Source organism: Pan troglodytes, chromosome 9 (assembly GCF_028858775.2).
Source record: "Pan troglodytes isolate AG18354 chromosome 9, NHGRI_mPanTro3-v2.0_pri, whole genome shotgun sequence".
NCBI lineage: Eukaryota > Metazoa > Chordata > Mammalia > Primates > Hominidae > Pan > Pan troglodytes.
The window spans coordinates 62,878,317-62,894,720 of record NC_072407.2 but is presented as its reverse complement, the minus strand read 5'-3'; the positions used below and the strand labels follow the sequence as shown (position 1 = coordinate 62,894,720).

Here is a 16,404-nt window from a genome sequence, read left to right as displayed (position 1 = left end):
TTATGTATTAATCATATAAAGTAGCTTAAAATTAAAAAGTGGTTTTAAAAAACCATTTATATTAAATACAAAGGAATGGTTCCTCATGAAGGGAGATATTTGAGAGTAGAGTGTAGAGATAAAGGAAATAAAAATAGGGTAGAGATTTAACAGATCTAATGAGATAATCTCAGTAAAATGTTTCATAAAATTCATATTGCGAAAAAACTATACAGTATCATTATTTGTAGCTAGGACATTAGGCATAAGGAATGCTATAATTCTTTGGAAACTGGACCTTCTAGAAAACTGAAGGCTGAGCTGTTGTTAAAACATTTCGTGTTAACCTAGTGGGCATTAGTTTATGCAGTCTCAACTTTATAAGAATATGGATAATTGAAGTATGCCTTCTCTCTAATGGCAGGTTATGCAAATTTCAAGTGTTCATTGAGGAGAAATTACTCAGAAATAATGTAGTTAGAGTACAGTATGTTTAGAACTATTATTGATCTAGAGAAGACTATCTAGGCTATGGGGGTGCTTATACTTCACGCTAATTTTACTCTTAGTAATGAAATAATAATTTCCTTGAGTCAGCATTTAAAATATTACGCTATCAACCTATGCTTCCTCCTTGCATCCATCTTGCTTATTATGCCTATTTTGGAGAATCTGTCACCACTCCTGGAAGTTTTCTTGGGTGAAATAATTCCTTAACTCAAGACAACCAGATCCAGACTGAGAATGCTCAGTATCTCCAAACAGAAAATGTAACCAGAGTTACGTATTCTGATTTTTTTTTTTTTTTTTTTTTTTGAGACGGAGTCTCGCTCTGTCGCCCAGGCTGGAGTGCAGTGGCCCGATCCCGGCTCACTGCAAGCTCCCCCTCCTGGGTTCACGCCATTCTCCTGCCTCAACCTCCCGAGTAGCTGGGACTACAGGCGCCCGCCACCACGCCTGGCTAATTTTTTGTATTTTTAGTGGAGACGGGGTTTCACCGTGTTAGCTAGGATGGTCTCGATCTCCTGACCTTGTGATCCACTTGCCTCAGCCTCCCAAAGTGTTGGGATTACAGGCGTGAGCCACCGTGCCCAGCCATGTATTCTAATTTTTAATTATAGAATGGGGGAAAGAAACTTTGGGACAAACTTCACTGGTATGTTTTCTAGAAAGTCACTTGAGCAAAATGACCATTTATTCACCATTAAACCTTTTCATCCTGGCCTGAGGTCATGAACAAAATGATGATTCATTCACCATGAAACTTTTTCATGCTGGACTGAGGTTATGATGATTCTGTTCTTTAATATGTAAGAATGAATCTCCTTGTGCCAATGAACCTGAGATAAGTTAAGTGTTAGAAGTTGATCATTAATATATCCTGAGTGGTCTTATTCTAAGTCATCGAAGTATCCTAATAAATGACTCTCCAAATTCTTCCCAATTAAATTCCTTTTCTGAATTAGACCTGATAGGTGATTCAGAGACACAACTTGCAGGGATTCAGAGGAAGGACGCAATCATATGAAAATAAACACTCCAGACTGGGCGCAGTGGCTCACACCTGTAATCCCAGTACTTTGGGAGGCCGAGGCGGGCGGATCACAAGGTCAGGAGATCGAGACCATCCTGGCTAACAAGGTGAAACCCCGTCTCTACTAAAAATACAAAAAATTAGCCGGGCATGGTGGCGGGCGCCTGCAGTCCCAGCTACTCTGGAGGCTGAGGCAGGAGAATGGCGTGAACCCGGGAGGCGGAGCTTGCAGTGAGCCGAGATGCGCCACTGCACTCCAGCCTGGGCAACAGAGCTAGACTCCCTCTCTAAATAAATAAATAAATAAATAAATAAATAAATAAATAAATAAACACTCCTTTTCTCCATATATTCTCTTCTCTACTTTTTCAGCTTATTCTTTAATAAGAATATTAATTCCTACTTGGACTCTGAGAGACCCCAAGCCTCTTCTTGAGTCATCTATTTCACGTTTCTCTGGGCAGATGAATCAAGTCTGAAAAGCTGATGAGTGAGGACTGTCTGTGTCAGACCACAAAATTTTGGGTGGTCATTTTGGAAGGGATGTTAATGGGATTATTCTTACCATACAGGATTTTTTTTTACCCCCAGGAAAGGGCACATATGCTTTTGATGTTTTCGTTTTAGATTAGAAATGAATGGCCATACATTATAAACACTAAAAATCTGAAGAGAACATACATGAGTATTTAGTTTCAAGTTAAATTAATCAAATTAAACCGTTAAGAGTGTAGTGCTATGCTTGATATTTACTATGTGATGAAAGAATTTAGAATAAATGGAAGGTGATTTATTAATGTCATTATAGTTAACATAAGGTTGTGTTTTATTCAGTTTTATTTGTATGGTGTAACTGTAAACAGTATACAAAACTTAATTTAACATGAAAAATTTCTTGATAACTCTCTTCTCTCGTTTCCCAACATTCTGTTTTCTGTGAGTTTTTCCTTTCCATAAGGCCAACTCTCTTCAGGTCCTGCAGAAGAGGGTCAAGACTTAGGAACCCAGGGACTGGAATTTGCTTACAGACATCAATAGTTTTCTGTTTTGTAGATGTTTGTTTGGCTTTTAGCTACAACCATGATTTCAGTTATTAATTGTTGTATGCCTTTTCTTATGACTTGGGCTACTTTACCACTTGGCTACTACTTCCTATAATACCACAAACCTGACCCTTTACCCAAGTCTTAATCTCATATTCTTATAACATTTAGGTCATTATACCATTATGTCCCTTGAGTTTTTCAGCTGAGATTCTTCAGTCACTCACATCCTCCAATGCTGTGTTTCAGGCTTGTCAAGCTCCTCACTCTTACACTTTCCTGTCATTATGAGGATTTCTAAATTACTTATTTCCATGTTCTTGGGTTAGAACTCAGCTATTTCCCCCTTTTCCTTGGTGTTCTGAGGCTTCATCATTATTTACATAGCAAGAATATTTTCTTTCCTTAAAACACGTGGATTGCATTTTATTCCAGAGAATATGGAGCTTTGAGAACCAGATCTCATGGTCACTGGTGGCTTTTAAATTAAGTTACCTGAATCTTTCTCTTCAAAACTGATAGTTTTTCCAATCATATGGCCAATGTCCATTTGAGAAGTTTTCCTTTATTTCAGGTTACTTTAATACATAACCCATCACTTACATGTTGAAGGCCCAGGGTAGGGTTTGGAAAATGCAGAGTAACTAGGGGTTTACTCCTTCTATTCCAGCCTAGTCCACAGCTATGACCCCATGTTCTCTTGTATTTCCCTCACTTCCTCATACTATTTGGGTTCTTCATTTTCATTCCTTCTCTCCTATCAGATCTAAGGTTGATTCACTTTCAGGCAGTTGTGGATGAGTTTGAATGTCAAGGCTGCTGTTTGCCTATTTCCAGGTGATGCTTGGAGAAGAGAAATACATTATTTGTGTATCACTGGTGTCATCTAAGACCAGCAGTGGCTGATAGTAGGACATGTTCTCTCTCTTCTCCCAACATGTTTTATCTTCCTTCTGCTCCAAGGCTCCCAGGTGCAAGGGACCTAAATTTTATTTGTTAATTATAGGCCACAGACCTAGTAGACTGATCTCCATGCAATTATCCTTCAAATGAAATAGACATGAGCCAGAAAATGATACATCTCCTACTACATTTTCTCATGGGGATATGGACACACACCCCTTTGATCCTAAAAATTTATCTAGGAGAATTGTTTATCTTCATTTATACACAGATAAATTTAGTCCAGACTGCTTCAGCTCATATTCAGTGTTTAGTGGAAACATTAAGCAGAAAAAGCTTCTACTGAAATCTTAATCCCTTAGCATGGGTTCATAACAGACTACTACTTCCTAATTAGTCAGAGAAATGAAATACTCACATTACGTGGTATTGTTGCCATGATGATTTGCTTTTTTTATCCATCTGGTCACTGTATTTGCCAAGATCAACTCCAAGGTGGAGAATACCCACAAATACATTGAAAGCATGATTCCACTTTTCTAAATAAAAAAGAAGAAAATCTATATTCCTTAGAGATCTTCACATTTCTAAAATTTCTAGAAACATATAGATAACATAAAATTGCAATAAATTTAGAAAATAGAAAACTCATCTGTAATACTAGTACCATCACAATGTGATGATTTTGCCTGTATATAAGGTAATACTATAATAACAAACATTTGTTGAGCACTTATTAGATAACATTATTATTCTCATCTTAGAGTAGAAGAAGATGAGACTTGGATAAGTTAAAATAGTAAAATTAGTACTATTGGATGTTGGAGTTGCTTAGAACTTGGTTCCAGCCCCCTTTTCTTCCCTTACTCTACTCTCTCTCTCGGGTGCCTTCCATCCTAGTTCTGGCAGACTTACGAGATTGTGATTTCTGTTTTCTCATTTATGTGTTTCTATAATATTGTTAGAGTTGAAAATAGTGTATCTCATTTTTTCATTAAAATTATGCCATAAGAAGTTTATATTTATATAGAAGCTTAACAATACTTAATATTTATAGAATATTTAAGTGGAAATACAATATTTAAGTTTGCTACACATTTTGGTTCATCCAAGGTTTTCTATCTTTTGAATGATTGAAATGGATTTCAAAAAAGCTGTTTTATGGTAAATACTGCCAAAATGCTTTCCACATGCATTTCTCTAGCTCACTCTGTTAGTATCAACATTTGAGAAGACTATTTATGGCCTTCTTTTCATTTTCTTCCATTTCAAGTTGGAACAAATGATATGAATTTATTGTACTATAAATATGTTGATATTGTTTGGCTGTGCCCCGACCCAAACCACTACTTGAATTTTATCTCCCAGAATTCCCACGTGTTGTGAGAGGGACCCAGTGGAAGGTAATTGAATCATGGGGGCCGGCCTTTGCAGTGCTATTCTTGTGATAGTGATTAAGTCCCACGAGATCTAATGGGCTTATCAGGGGTTTCTGCTTTGCTTCTTCCTCATTCTTTCTTGCCACTGCCATGTAAGAAGTGCTTTTTGCCCTCTGCCATGATTGTGAGACCTTCCCCAGCCACATGGAACTGTAAGTCCAATTAAACCTATTTTTCTTCCTAGTTTTGGGTATGTCTTTATCAGCAGTGTGAAAATGGACTAATATATATGTTATAGTCATAGCATATGTATAATATATTCATAGTATAGAATATACTATATGTATAAAATTCTAATAATTTCTAATAAAATCATAGCCTTCAAGGAGTTTATTTTCACGAGTCTACCTAATGATGCAATGTCTACTATACTGAACTCTACATGAGCAAATGGTTTTAGAGTAAAGTACTATTACAGAAATCTTTTTATCCATGATGGACTGAAAGATTTCTGCCTAATAGGTAATTTAATCACATTATATATTATATTCTATACTATGAATATAGTATTACATATATTATAGTATTATATATTAACTATAATAGTATATATTATACTATTATATATTATATTAACTATAATAGTATAATATATAATTGTATATAATATAATCTATTCATATTGTATCTAGTCATATTGTATAATCACTAATTATAATACATCCATTTAGTATAATCTATTAATAGATTATACTAATCATATTAATAGATTGTACTAAATGAATATATTATAATCTATTAATATTAATTATACTAAATGAATATATTATAATCTATTAATATTAATTATAATATAGTCATATGAATACATTATACTAAATGAATGTATAATTAATGATTATATGATATGAATAGATTGAATATGAATAGATTATACTAAATGAATTTATTATAATGAGTGGTTCTTATGAGACTCTTTCATTTGAACATGACTGAGGATTAGGGTGAGCAGAAATTGCTCTTCTGACTATTGGTAATAAAGATTTGACAGACAGTGAGATAAAAATGATCGTATTTGGTCTCTCTTGAATCCTAAATGATATTCTAGAAATTGGAATACCTTTCAAAAGAGCTTCAGACATATTTTACTTAGAGCAGAGGACAGACATCTTCCTAAATGCTAATGACATTATTTAATTGTCACAAAGTAGGAGTGGCCACCAGAGATAATTGATCATGTTAAATAATAATTTCCACTAAAAATATTTGATATCAATTATTTTAAAGCAAGAAAATTAATTTGGATAAATATTTTGTAATTTTATTGTTTTTATCTAATAATGTCATATATTTTCTAAGTTTCAATTTCTTTGGTTATTTTTATTAATCTTATAAATAATTTTTCTAATGAGATGATTATGAAGTTATAATCCTTGAATCCAGATTTTTTTCCAAGAGTATTATTAAGTAATTCTTTAAGGCTGGTTTGGGTGACATAGTTTTCACCAAAATATTCCAGTTAATATATTTAAAAACATGATTTATGGCATAAAATATGGGAAACCTGATTTATATGCTGGAATGGATTAAGAAAAGTCCCAGTTATAATAATAACTATGTCAGAATGAATGAGAGCTCATCTATTGAAAACCTTACTTTTCAAATTCTATTAGAGAACATAAATCTGCTTATTTACTACCTGTTTGCTTAATTTTAACAACCCTAATGTCATTACAAATATATTCATGTTGTAATCATTCCAGAATTATATACACCTGAAAATGGTCTGATACTCAATTCTTATCATGGGTCCATGATTTATTTATGAAATAGTTTGAAGTATGTAATCTCATGAACTCCCCATCTCTCAAGGTTTTATCTCTTGATCAAAACAGGCCATTAGGAAGCAACATTGTTAGTCCACAATTTCTTGACTCTACAGCTTTCCTAGTATTTCCTTAGAAGTTTTTTTTTTTTTTTTTTAATAAGAAATAGCTTTTTGGAAGCTACTCTAGCTTTTGCTATAGGAATGTTCACACATAAAATTAGTGCCTCTTTTGTGCCAAGTCCTGTCTAAGATGCTGGGGATGTAGCAGTATCTGAAGCAGACAAAATCATAGCCTTCAAGGAGTTTATTTTCGCTGGTCTACCTCATGACACAATGTCTATTATACTGAACTATACACGAATAAATGGTTATAAAGTACTATTACAGGAATCATTTTATCCATAATGAACTGAAACATTTCTGCCTAATAGATAATTTATTCACATAATGATTGAATTTCATTTTCACTTTGCCTATCAGGAAACTTAGTGCAAAAACTGTGTCAATATTGGTAATTCATAGTATTCTAAAACCTATATATCTACGTTATTATTTTCCTCTTGATTTCACAAGGATCATATTCCAAATTGCATATATTGGAATAGTCTAATACATTGGATTGGATCATACAATACTGACAATTTTGTAGATTAAAAATGGTCTGATATCAGCAATTTCAAATGGTTCAACCTAATACAAGGGGTCTTCAAAAAGTTTGTGGGAAATGCATACTATGGAAAAATTATGCATGGATTTCAAAAAATTTTTGCACCAAAATAAACTCACACCAAATTGTTATAACATGTCTTAACAGGATTTAGTTTGAGGCACTTAGAAGGATAAGAAGTCAGTTTGAAAAGAGCCCCTACCAGAGAAACATGAATTCTGCTAAAATTGAAGAAAGAACAAGCATAAAATTGATGTCAAAGCCCGGGTGGGAGACTAATGAATTCATAAACTATTGACGCTTTACAAAAAGTTTATGAGGGGCCAGGCGTGGTGGCTCACACCTGTAATCCCAGCACTTTGGGAGGCCGAGGTGGGTGGATCGCTCGAGCCCAGGAATTTGAAACCAGCCTGGGCAATATGATGAAACGGCACCTCTACAAAAAAAATTAGCTAGACCTGGTGGTGTGCACCTATAAGTTCCAGCTACTAAGAAGGCTGATGTGGGAGGATCAATTGAGGCCAGGAGGTCCAGGCTGCAGTGAGCCATGATCACGCCACTGTGCTTCAGCCTGGGCATCAGAGCAAGACCCTGTCTCAAAAGCAAAACAAAACAAACAAAACAAAACAAAACACAAGAAAACCAAAAAGTTTATGAAGAGAATGCTCCAGAGAAATAGGCAGTTTACAAATGGAATTTTTTTTACAGATTTTTAAAGCATCACTTTTATATTTAAATTAAATCAAATTTTAAAATTTCAATAGATTTAGGGGTACAAGTGGTTTTTGTTTATATGACTGAATTACATCGGGGTGATGTTTGGGCTTTTAGCGTACCTATCACTTGAAGAGTGTACATTGTATCCAATAGGTAATTTTTCATCCCTCACTCCCCCTCCACCCTCCCGCTTCTGAGTCTCCAGTGTCCATTATAGCCCTTTATATGGCCTTGAGAACCGTAACTTAGCCACATTTATAAGTGGGAACATGTATATTTGGCTTTCTGTTCTCTTTTATTGCTGGTGTATAAATATTCCATGGTATATATATACATATCTCCCATATTTTCTTTATTCACTCATCAGTTGATGGGCACTTAGGTACATTCCATATCTGTATTAGTCAGGGTTCTCTAGAGGCACAGTACTAATACGATTATATATATATATATGAGAGTTTATTAAGTAGTATTAACTCACATGGTCACAAGGTCCCACAATAGTCTGTCTGCAATCTGAGGAGCAAGGAAGCCAGTTCGAATCCCAAAGATGAAGAACTTGGAGTCTGATGTTCGAGGGCAGGAAGCATCCAGCACGGGAGAAAGATGTAGGTTGGGAGGCTAAGCCAGTCTCTAGCCTTTTCACGTTTTTCTGCCTGCTTTATATCCGAGCTGCGCTGGCTGATTAGATGGTGCCCAGCCCACTGACTCAAATGTTAATCTCCTTTGGCAACACCATCACAGACACACTGAGGCGCAATACTTTGCATCCTTCAATCCAAAAGAAGTTGACATTCAGTATTAACCATCACAGTATCTTTGCAATTGTGAATTGTGCTGTGATAAACATATGAGTACAGGTAACTTTTTGATATGACTTCTATTCCTTTGGATAGATACCCAGTAGTGGGATTGTTGCATTGAATGGTAGACTTACTTGTAGTTCTTTGAGAAATCTCCATACTGTTTTCCATAGAGGTTATTCTAATTTACGTCCCATCAATAGTGCATAAGCATTTCCATTTAACTGCATCCTCACCAACATCTATGGGTTTTTGACTTTTCAATAATGGTCATTGTTACTGGGGTAAATTCTGTGAAAAATGACATTGGTTTCTTGATAGGAATTTCATTGAATCTGTACACTTCTTTGAACAGTATGGTCATTTTCACAATATTGGTTCTTCGAATCCACAAGCATGGGATGTTTTTCCATTTGTGTCATCTGTGATTTCTTTTTACCAGTGTTTTGTAATTCTCCTTGTACAGATCCTTCAACTCCTTGGTTAAGTATATTTTTAGGTGTTTTTTTCTGTAGCTATTGTAAATGGGATTGAGTTCCTGATTTGATTCTCAGCTTGGTTGTTATTAGTATATAGCAGTGCTACTGATTTGTATATGTTGATTTTGTAACCTGAGACTTTACTGAATTCATTTATCAAATCTGGGAGTCTTTTGGAGGAGTCTTTAGGGTTTTTAAGGCATAAGGTCATATTACTAGCAAAGATAAATAATTTGACTTCCTCTTTTTCAATTTGGATGCGCCTTATTTTTTTATTTTTCTTTTGCCTGATTGCTCTGGCCAGGACTTCGAGTACTATGTTGAATAGGAATAGTGAAAGTGGGCATTCTTGTCTTGCTCCAGTTATGAAGGGGAATGCTTTTAATTTTTTCCCATTCAGTATGATGTTGGCTGTGGGTTTGTCACATATAGCTTTTATTATTATTTAATTTTTTTTTTTGAGACAAGGTTTCTCTCCCTTCGCCCAGGCTGGAGTGCAGTGGCGTGCTCTCAGCTCACTGCAGCCTCTGCCTCCTGGGTTCAAGTGATTCTCCTGCCTCAGCCTCCCGAGTAGCTGGGAGCTCAACTCCCGAGTAGCTGGGAGTACAGGTGTGCACCACCAAACCTGGCTAATTTTTTATTTTTAGTAAAGATAAAAATTAGCCAGGTTTGGTGGAGGGGGTTTCACCATGTTGGCCACGCTGGTCTCTAACTCTTGACCTCAAGTGATCTGCCTGCCTCAGCCTCCCAAAGTGCTGGGATTACAGGCTTAAGCCACTGCGCCCAACCTCTTTTATTATTTTGAGGTATGTTTCTTCTATGCGTAGTTTGTTGAGGGTTTTTTATCATGAAGAGATGCTGAATTTTATCAAATGCTTTTTCTGTACCCTTTGAGTCTATCATATAGTTTTTGTTTTAAGTTCTTTTTATGTGGTGAATTACATTTATTGACTTGCATATGTTAAACTATCATTGTGTCCCTGGGATGAAATCCACCTGATCTTGGTGAATTATTTTTTTGGTGTGCTGTTGGATTCAGTTTGCTAGTATTTTGTTGAGGATTTTTACATTTAATTTTATCAGGGATTTAGGTCTGTAGTTTTCCTTTTTTTGTTGTGTCCTTTCCTGGCTTTGGTATCAGGGTGCTACTGGCTTTGTAGAATGAGTAAGAGAGAATTCCCTTTTTCTTAGTTTTTTGGGATATTTTAAGTATGTCAGTTATTTGAAGGTCTGGTAGAATTTGGCTGTGAATCTGTCTTGCCCTGGGCTCTTTTTTTGTTCTTGTTGGGAGATTTTTTAAAATTACCGATTCAATCTCAGTACTTATTATTGGTTTGTTCAGGATTTCTATTTCTTCTTGATTCAAGCTTGGGGATTGCATGTTTCCCAGAAATTGTCAATTTCCTCTAGATTTTCTAGTTTGTGTGCATAGAAATGTTCGTAGAAGTCTTGGATGATCTTCTGTATTTCCGTCTCATCACTTGCAATGTCTCTATTTTCATTTCTGATTGAGCTTATTTGAATCCTCTCTATTCTTTTTTTTTTTTTTTTTTGAGGCGGAGTCTTGCTCTGTCCCCCAGGCTGTAGTGCAGTGGCGCGATCTCGGCTCACTGCAAGCTCCGCCTCCCGGGTTCACGCCATTCTCCTGCCTCAGCCTCTCGAGTAGCTGGGACTACAGGCGCCCGCCACCACGCCCGGCTAATTGTTTTTTTTTTTTTTTTTGTATTTTTAGTAGAGACGGGGTTTCACCAAGTTAGCCAGGATGGTCTCGATCTCCTGACCTCGTGATCCGCCCGTCTCGGCCTCCCAAAGTGCTGGGATTACAGGCGTGAGCCACAGCGCCCGGCCTTCTTTTCTTGGTTAATCTAGATATTTGTCTGTCAATTTTGTTTATCTTTTCAAAGAATCAGCTTTTCATTTCATTGATCCTTTGTATTTTTTTTTTTTTTTTTTTAGTTTCAATTTCATTATTCTGCTCTGATCTTAGTGATTTCTTTTCTTCTAGCTTTGGTTTTGGTTTGCTCTTATTTTTCTAGTTCCTTCAGGCATGTTTCTAGGCTCTCAATTTGTGATCTTTCTGTCTTTTTGATGTAGACATTTAGGACTACAAACTTCCATCTTTTTTTTTGTTTTTTGAGATGGAGTCTAGCTCTGTTACCCAGGCTGGAGTGCAGTGGCGCAATCTCGGCTCACTGCAACCACCACCTCCCCGATTCAAGCAGTTCTTCTGCCTCAGCCTCCTGAGTAGCTGGGACTACAGATGCCCACCACCACGCCCAGCTAACTTTTGTATTCTTAGTAGAGATGGGGTTTCACCATGTTGGCCAGGCTGGTCTTGAACTCCTGACCTCAAATGATTCACCTGCCTTGGCCTCCCGAAATGCTGGGATTACAGGTGTGAGCCACTGTGCCTGGCCCAAACTTCTCTCTTAGCACTACTTTTGTGATATCCTAGAGATTTTGACAACTTGTGCCATTGTTATCAATAATTTCAAAAAATTTTTAAATTTCCATTTTTATTTCATCATTGATCCAAAGCTCATTCAGGTGCAGGTTGTTTAATTTCCATGTATTTGTATGATTTTGAGAGTCATCTTGGAATTGATTTCTAGTTTTATTTTGCTGTGGTCTGAGAAGATATGTAATATAATTTCAACCTTTTAAAAATTATTGAAGCTTTTTTGTGGCCTATCATGTGATGTATCTTGGAAAATATTCCATGTGCTGATGAGAAGAATGTATATTATGCAATTTTTTTTGGTAGAATATTCTGTAAATGTCTGTTAGGTCCAGTGTTTCTTTGTTGACTTTCTGCCTTGATGATCTGCTTAGTGCTGCCAGTGGACTGTTGAAGTCCCCCACTATTATTATATTGGTGTCTTCTCTTTTCTTAGATCTAGTAGTTTTATGAGTCTGGTAACTCTGATATTACGTGCATATATATTTAGTATTTTTATATCATTGGGTCTATAAGACTCTTTACTAGTCTCTTGAAGGCAGTAGATATTTGGATTGTGTTTTCAAAATCCATTCCACCATTGATATCTTTCAAGTGGGGCATTTATATCATTTACATTCAAAGTTGATATTGATATGTAAGGTACTGTTCCAGTCATCATGTTGATTGTTACCTAGTTGCTTTTATTTTCCATTGTGCTACTGTTTTTTAATCCCTGTGAGTTTTATACTTTTAAGTGTTTTTATACTGGTGCATATGGATATTTCGTTTTGATGTTTAGAACTCTTTTGAGTATTTTTTGCAAGACTGATCTAATGGTGGCAAATTCCCTTAGTGTTTGCTTATCTGGGAAGGACTTCATTTATGAATCAGTTTTGCAAGATACAAAGTTCTTGGCTGACAGTTATTTTGTTTAAGAAGACTAAAGCTAGGACCCCAATTCCTTCTGGATTGTCAGGTTTCTACTGAAAAATCTGCTGTTAGTCTGATAGATTTTTCTTTTTAAGTTATTTGATGCTTTTGTCTCACTATTCTTAGAATTCTTTCTTCATGTTGCCTTTAGGTAGCTTGATGATTATATGCCTTCCTAATGTCCTTTCTGCAATGCATCTTCCAGAAGTTCTTGAGATTTTGAATCTGGATGTCTAAGTCTCTGGCAAGACTAGGGAAGTTTTCCTTAATTATTCTCTCAAAAATAGGTTTCCAAACTTTTTGCTTTTTCTTATTCTTTCTCAGGAATATCTATGAGTAATATCTATGATTCTTTTTTTTCTTTTTTCTTTCTTTTGAGACAGAGTCTCACCCTGTCACCCAGGCTGGAGTGCAGTGGCATGATCTTGGCTCACTGCAACCTCCACTTCCTGGGTTTAAGTGATTCTTGTGCCTCAGCCTCCCAAGTAGCTGGGTTTATAGGCACATGCCACCATGCCTTGCTAATTTTTGTATATTTTGTAGAGACTAGGTTTTGCCATGTTGCCCAAGCTGGCCTCAAAGTCCTGAGCTCAAGCAATCTGCATGCCTTGGCCTCCCAAAGTGCTGGGATTACAGATGTGAGCCACTGAGCCTGGCCAGGAATATCTATGATTCTTAGGTTTGGACCTTTTGCATAATCCCATATTTTTTGGAAACTTTGTTTATTTATTTTTGTATGATTGAATTAATTCAAAAGCCATGTCTTCAAGCTCTGAAATGCTTTTTTTCTGCTTGGTACAGTTTATTGTTAATACTTTCCACTGAATTTTGTAATTCCCTAAATTAGTCTTTCATTTGTAGATGCTCTGTTTTATTTAAAAAAGTATTTATCTCTTTGGAAAATTTTTCATTCTTATCCTGAATTTATTTTTTATTTCTTTTTGTTAGATTTAAAATTTTTCTTGGATCTCATTGAGCAACTTTACAATCAATATTTTGAATTCTTTATCTGGTGTTTCAAATATTTCATTTTGGTTTGGATCCACTGCTGAAGAGTTAATATGATCCTTTCAGGGTGTTGCAAGGTTCTGCTTTTCTATATTGCCAGAATTATTTTTCTGGCTTCCTCTCATCTGGAGAGACTATTTCTTTTCATTATTTTTGAATTTATTTTTTGATTGGACTAAGTTTTCTTTTTATACCTTGAGGATGTGACAATAATGTATATTTTATGATGACCTAACTTCAGCTCTGGGTGGTGCTTTCAGTGGCAAAGACACTGTATGAGTTCCTTGGTTATAGAGAATCTTTATATTATAGCTTTCTCAGATGTTGCTCATAGTAGTGATGTACTGGGTGTATGAGCAGGCTTATTGTCTCTTTTGGGGTCAGAATGGCAGAGTTCTCAGGAAACTTATCTTGTTCCCCAGTGGTGTGCATTCCATTTTTTTTTTTTTTTTAAACTGGGTTGAGCAGTTTAGCCTTCAGGCCAGTAGGAGGCACCTGTGGGTAAGAATTGGCTGTGGCTGAAGCAGGTGGGTATATTCAATACCCCATTGGTGAGCAAAAGCCCTATCCCTGATGAGGCAGCTGGGGGAGCTCCTGGTGAAATTCACTGATGCCTTTGCAGTGGGGGGACGGAAAGAGCCACTTTATTTCCACTACCAGGCCAGGAGGAAAGTGATCAAACTCCCTGTCACACCCTTGTCCTAGTACTCTGGATATTCAGATCAGACAGGGACCTCATCCATCTGCAGAAATGCTGATGTTTCTTGTATAGAAGGAGTGGGACTCCACTCCTCATGCAATCCTGAACCCAGAAGTCACACCTCCTATGGTGATGCTATCACCTCAGAATGTTCCATAAAAGCCTTCTACAGGTGCACCCTTGCCAAGCTCCCATGGGAGAAGCTCTGGTGGTGTCTTCAGTGGTGGGTGAGAGAGATAAAAAGTCCCTTTATGCAAAATGGTGAGAGGTATGAAAAGTCCCTTTATAAGCACCAGGGCTATTCAACTGCTAGGGCAGAACCAGTCTTCCCCTACTAAGCCCAAGACTGCACCTGTGCCTTTGTTGAACGAGGTGCAGGTGCTTCCTGCCCACAGTGGGAAGATCTGGGACACAGAAAAGCCCACATTCTAGTTTCTTTTGTTCCTCAGAGTGCTCCCTTGATGTGGTACACTCCTCCTTCCCCCAGGAGTGGCAGTCTTGGAGAGCAAGACTACTGTGAATCCTGATGCTCCTCTGGCTCTAGCCATCACCTCGCGGGTCTGCCGCAATCCAGGCTGATGCTGGGAAATGTCAGCAAGTGATCTGGGGATGTGAAGACACAAGGGTTGAAAGTCCCGTAGCAGAACAATGTCCCATAATGATTGCACATCCAGTATGGCACTTGCTTCTATAGCTCAGGTCTAGGGGGAAAGGAAGGAACATGCACAAGCTAGTAGCCCAGTGTAATGCCCTTAAGAAGCCCCCAAATCACAGGCCAATCCAATACTTGGGCTTACAAGTCCAAATAAGCTCTCCTTGAGTTTGGATACCAGCAGGCTGCCACAAGGGCTACAGAGGCTGAAAGCATTCCATTCACTTTCCACAGAATGCTCTGTCTCTTGGGGTTTAAGCTCTACCAGCTTCTTGTTTCTTTCTTTTTTTGTGTATCATAGATTTTTCCAGTGAACTCTCCAAAAAGCTCCAGCACTCTCCCCTTAATACTCCATTTGCGCTGTGATCATCCAAGTGTAATTTTGGTTTTTCCTTCCCAGAATTTGTCACCGATAATCTCTAGTCAGCCATCTGGAGAAGCTCTCGGATGCTTCAGGCTATGGACTGGTCTGTGAGATGTGCAGTAGCCTGGACTCCACTCTTATGCTCCAGAGGTGATGTTGAGTGGAGCTGGACCAGGCTGACCCGTCCTATGGTTTCCCAGTGGCAGGTTCAAGTACCAGCTCTAATGATGGTGGCACGGGAGTGGCTTACACTCTGTAAGATTTCCTTGGTTGTAAATAGCCTTGGCATTGTGGCTTTCTCCATTGTTAGATGTAGTAGTAATGTGTTGGGCATGTGAATGGGCTCAAGGCCTCCTGAGTAGCTGTGGTGGTGCAGTCAATAGTGTTAGCCGAGATCATGCAAAAGCCTTTTTCTTCTTGAGTGCTGTTATTGTGCCATCAGATATTGTAATGGGCTAGGCCAGTTGACCTCTGGCCAGGATGTGGTGCGTGCAGTAGAGAGCCAGCTGCAGTGGCAGCTGTGGAATTTATGCTTGGTCTATATTACCCAGGGTAAATACTCAGATATCCTAGGCAATGGGTGAGCCCATGGAACTCTCAAAAATTCCTGTCCATGTTCTGCTACCAAAGCGAGTGGAAGGGCAAAGCCAGGTGAGGGTTGGATCAGGCAAGTCAGTGCTCTAGCTCCTCAAGTATGGGTACAAATGGTGGCCCTGATGGGGGTCAGAGGGCAGCTCCCTGGCCACTGGGACAATGTTGCGGGGAGGGGTACAACCACTTTTGCTGCACAAAAGTGTCTGTATGGGGAAAAGGGGTAGCAGGTGGCAGTAAGACCCACCCAGCTCCCATGCCTTTGGCACAGTAGGTCTCACATACACAAACTTCTGCTGGCAGAAAGCTGAAACAGCCAGCTGAGTTCCAGACAGTTCATGCTCAGAATGCAAAACTTCCCAACCAAGACAGAAACAGAAGGATGTG

The 16,404-nt window shown here is 37.7% G+C and overlaps 1 protein-coding gene across 17 annotated transcripts in view; it reads right to left on the bottom strand.

Annotated features, from left to right (window-relative positions):
• LOC129136426 (membrane-spanning 4-domains subfamily A member 8-like) overlaps positions 1-16,404 on the bottom strand; it is a 97,008-nt gene that overhangs the window by 46,404 nt on the left and 34,200 nt on the right. For 16 of the 17 annotated variants that reach the window (XM_063784099.1, XM_063784096.1, XM_063784110.1 and 13 more), the window contains exon 6: positions 3,878-3,998. In XM_063784099.1, the coding sequence (XP_063640169.1) occupies positions 3,879-3,998 (120 nt within the window). In that variant the 3' untranslated portion in view covers position 3,878. Of the gene's footprint in view, positions 1-2,332; positions 2,490-3,877; positions 3,999-16,404 lie in introns of those variants that run through there. The other variant, XM_054662317.2, reaches the window with a different exon arrangement.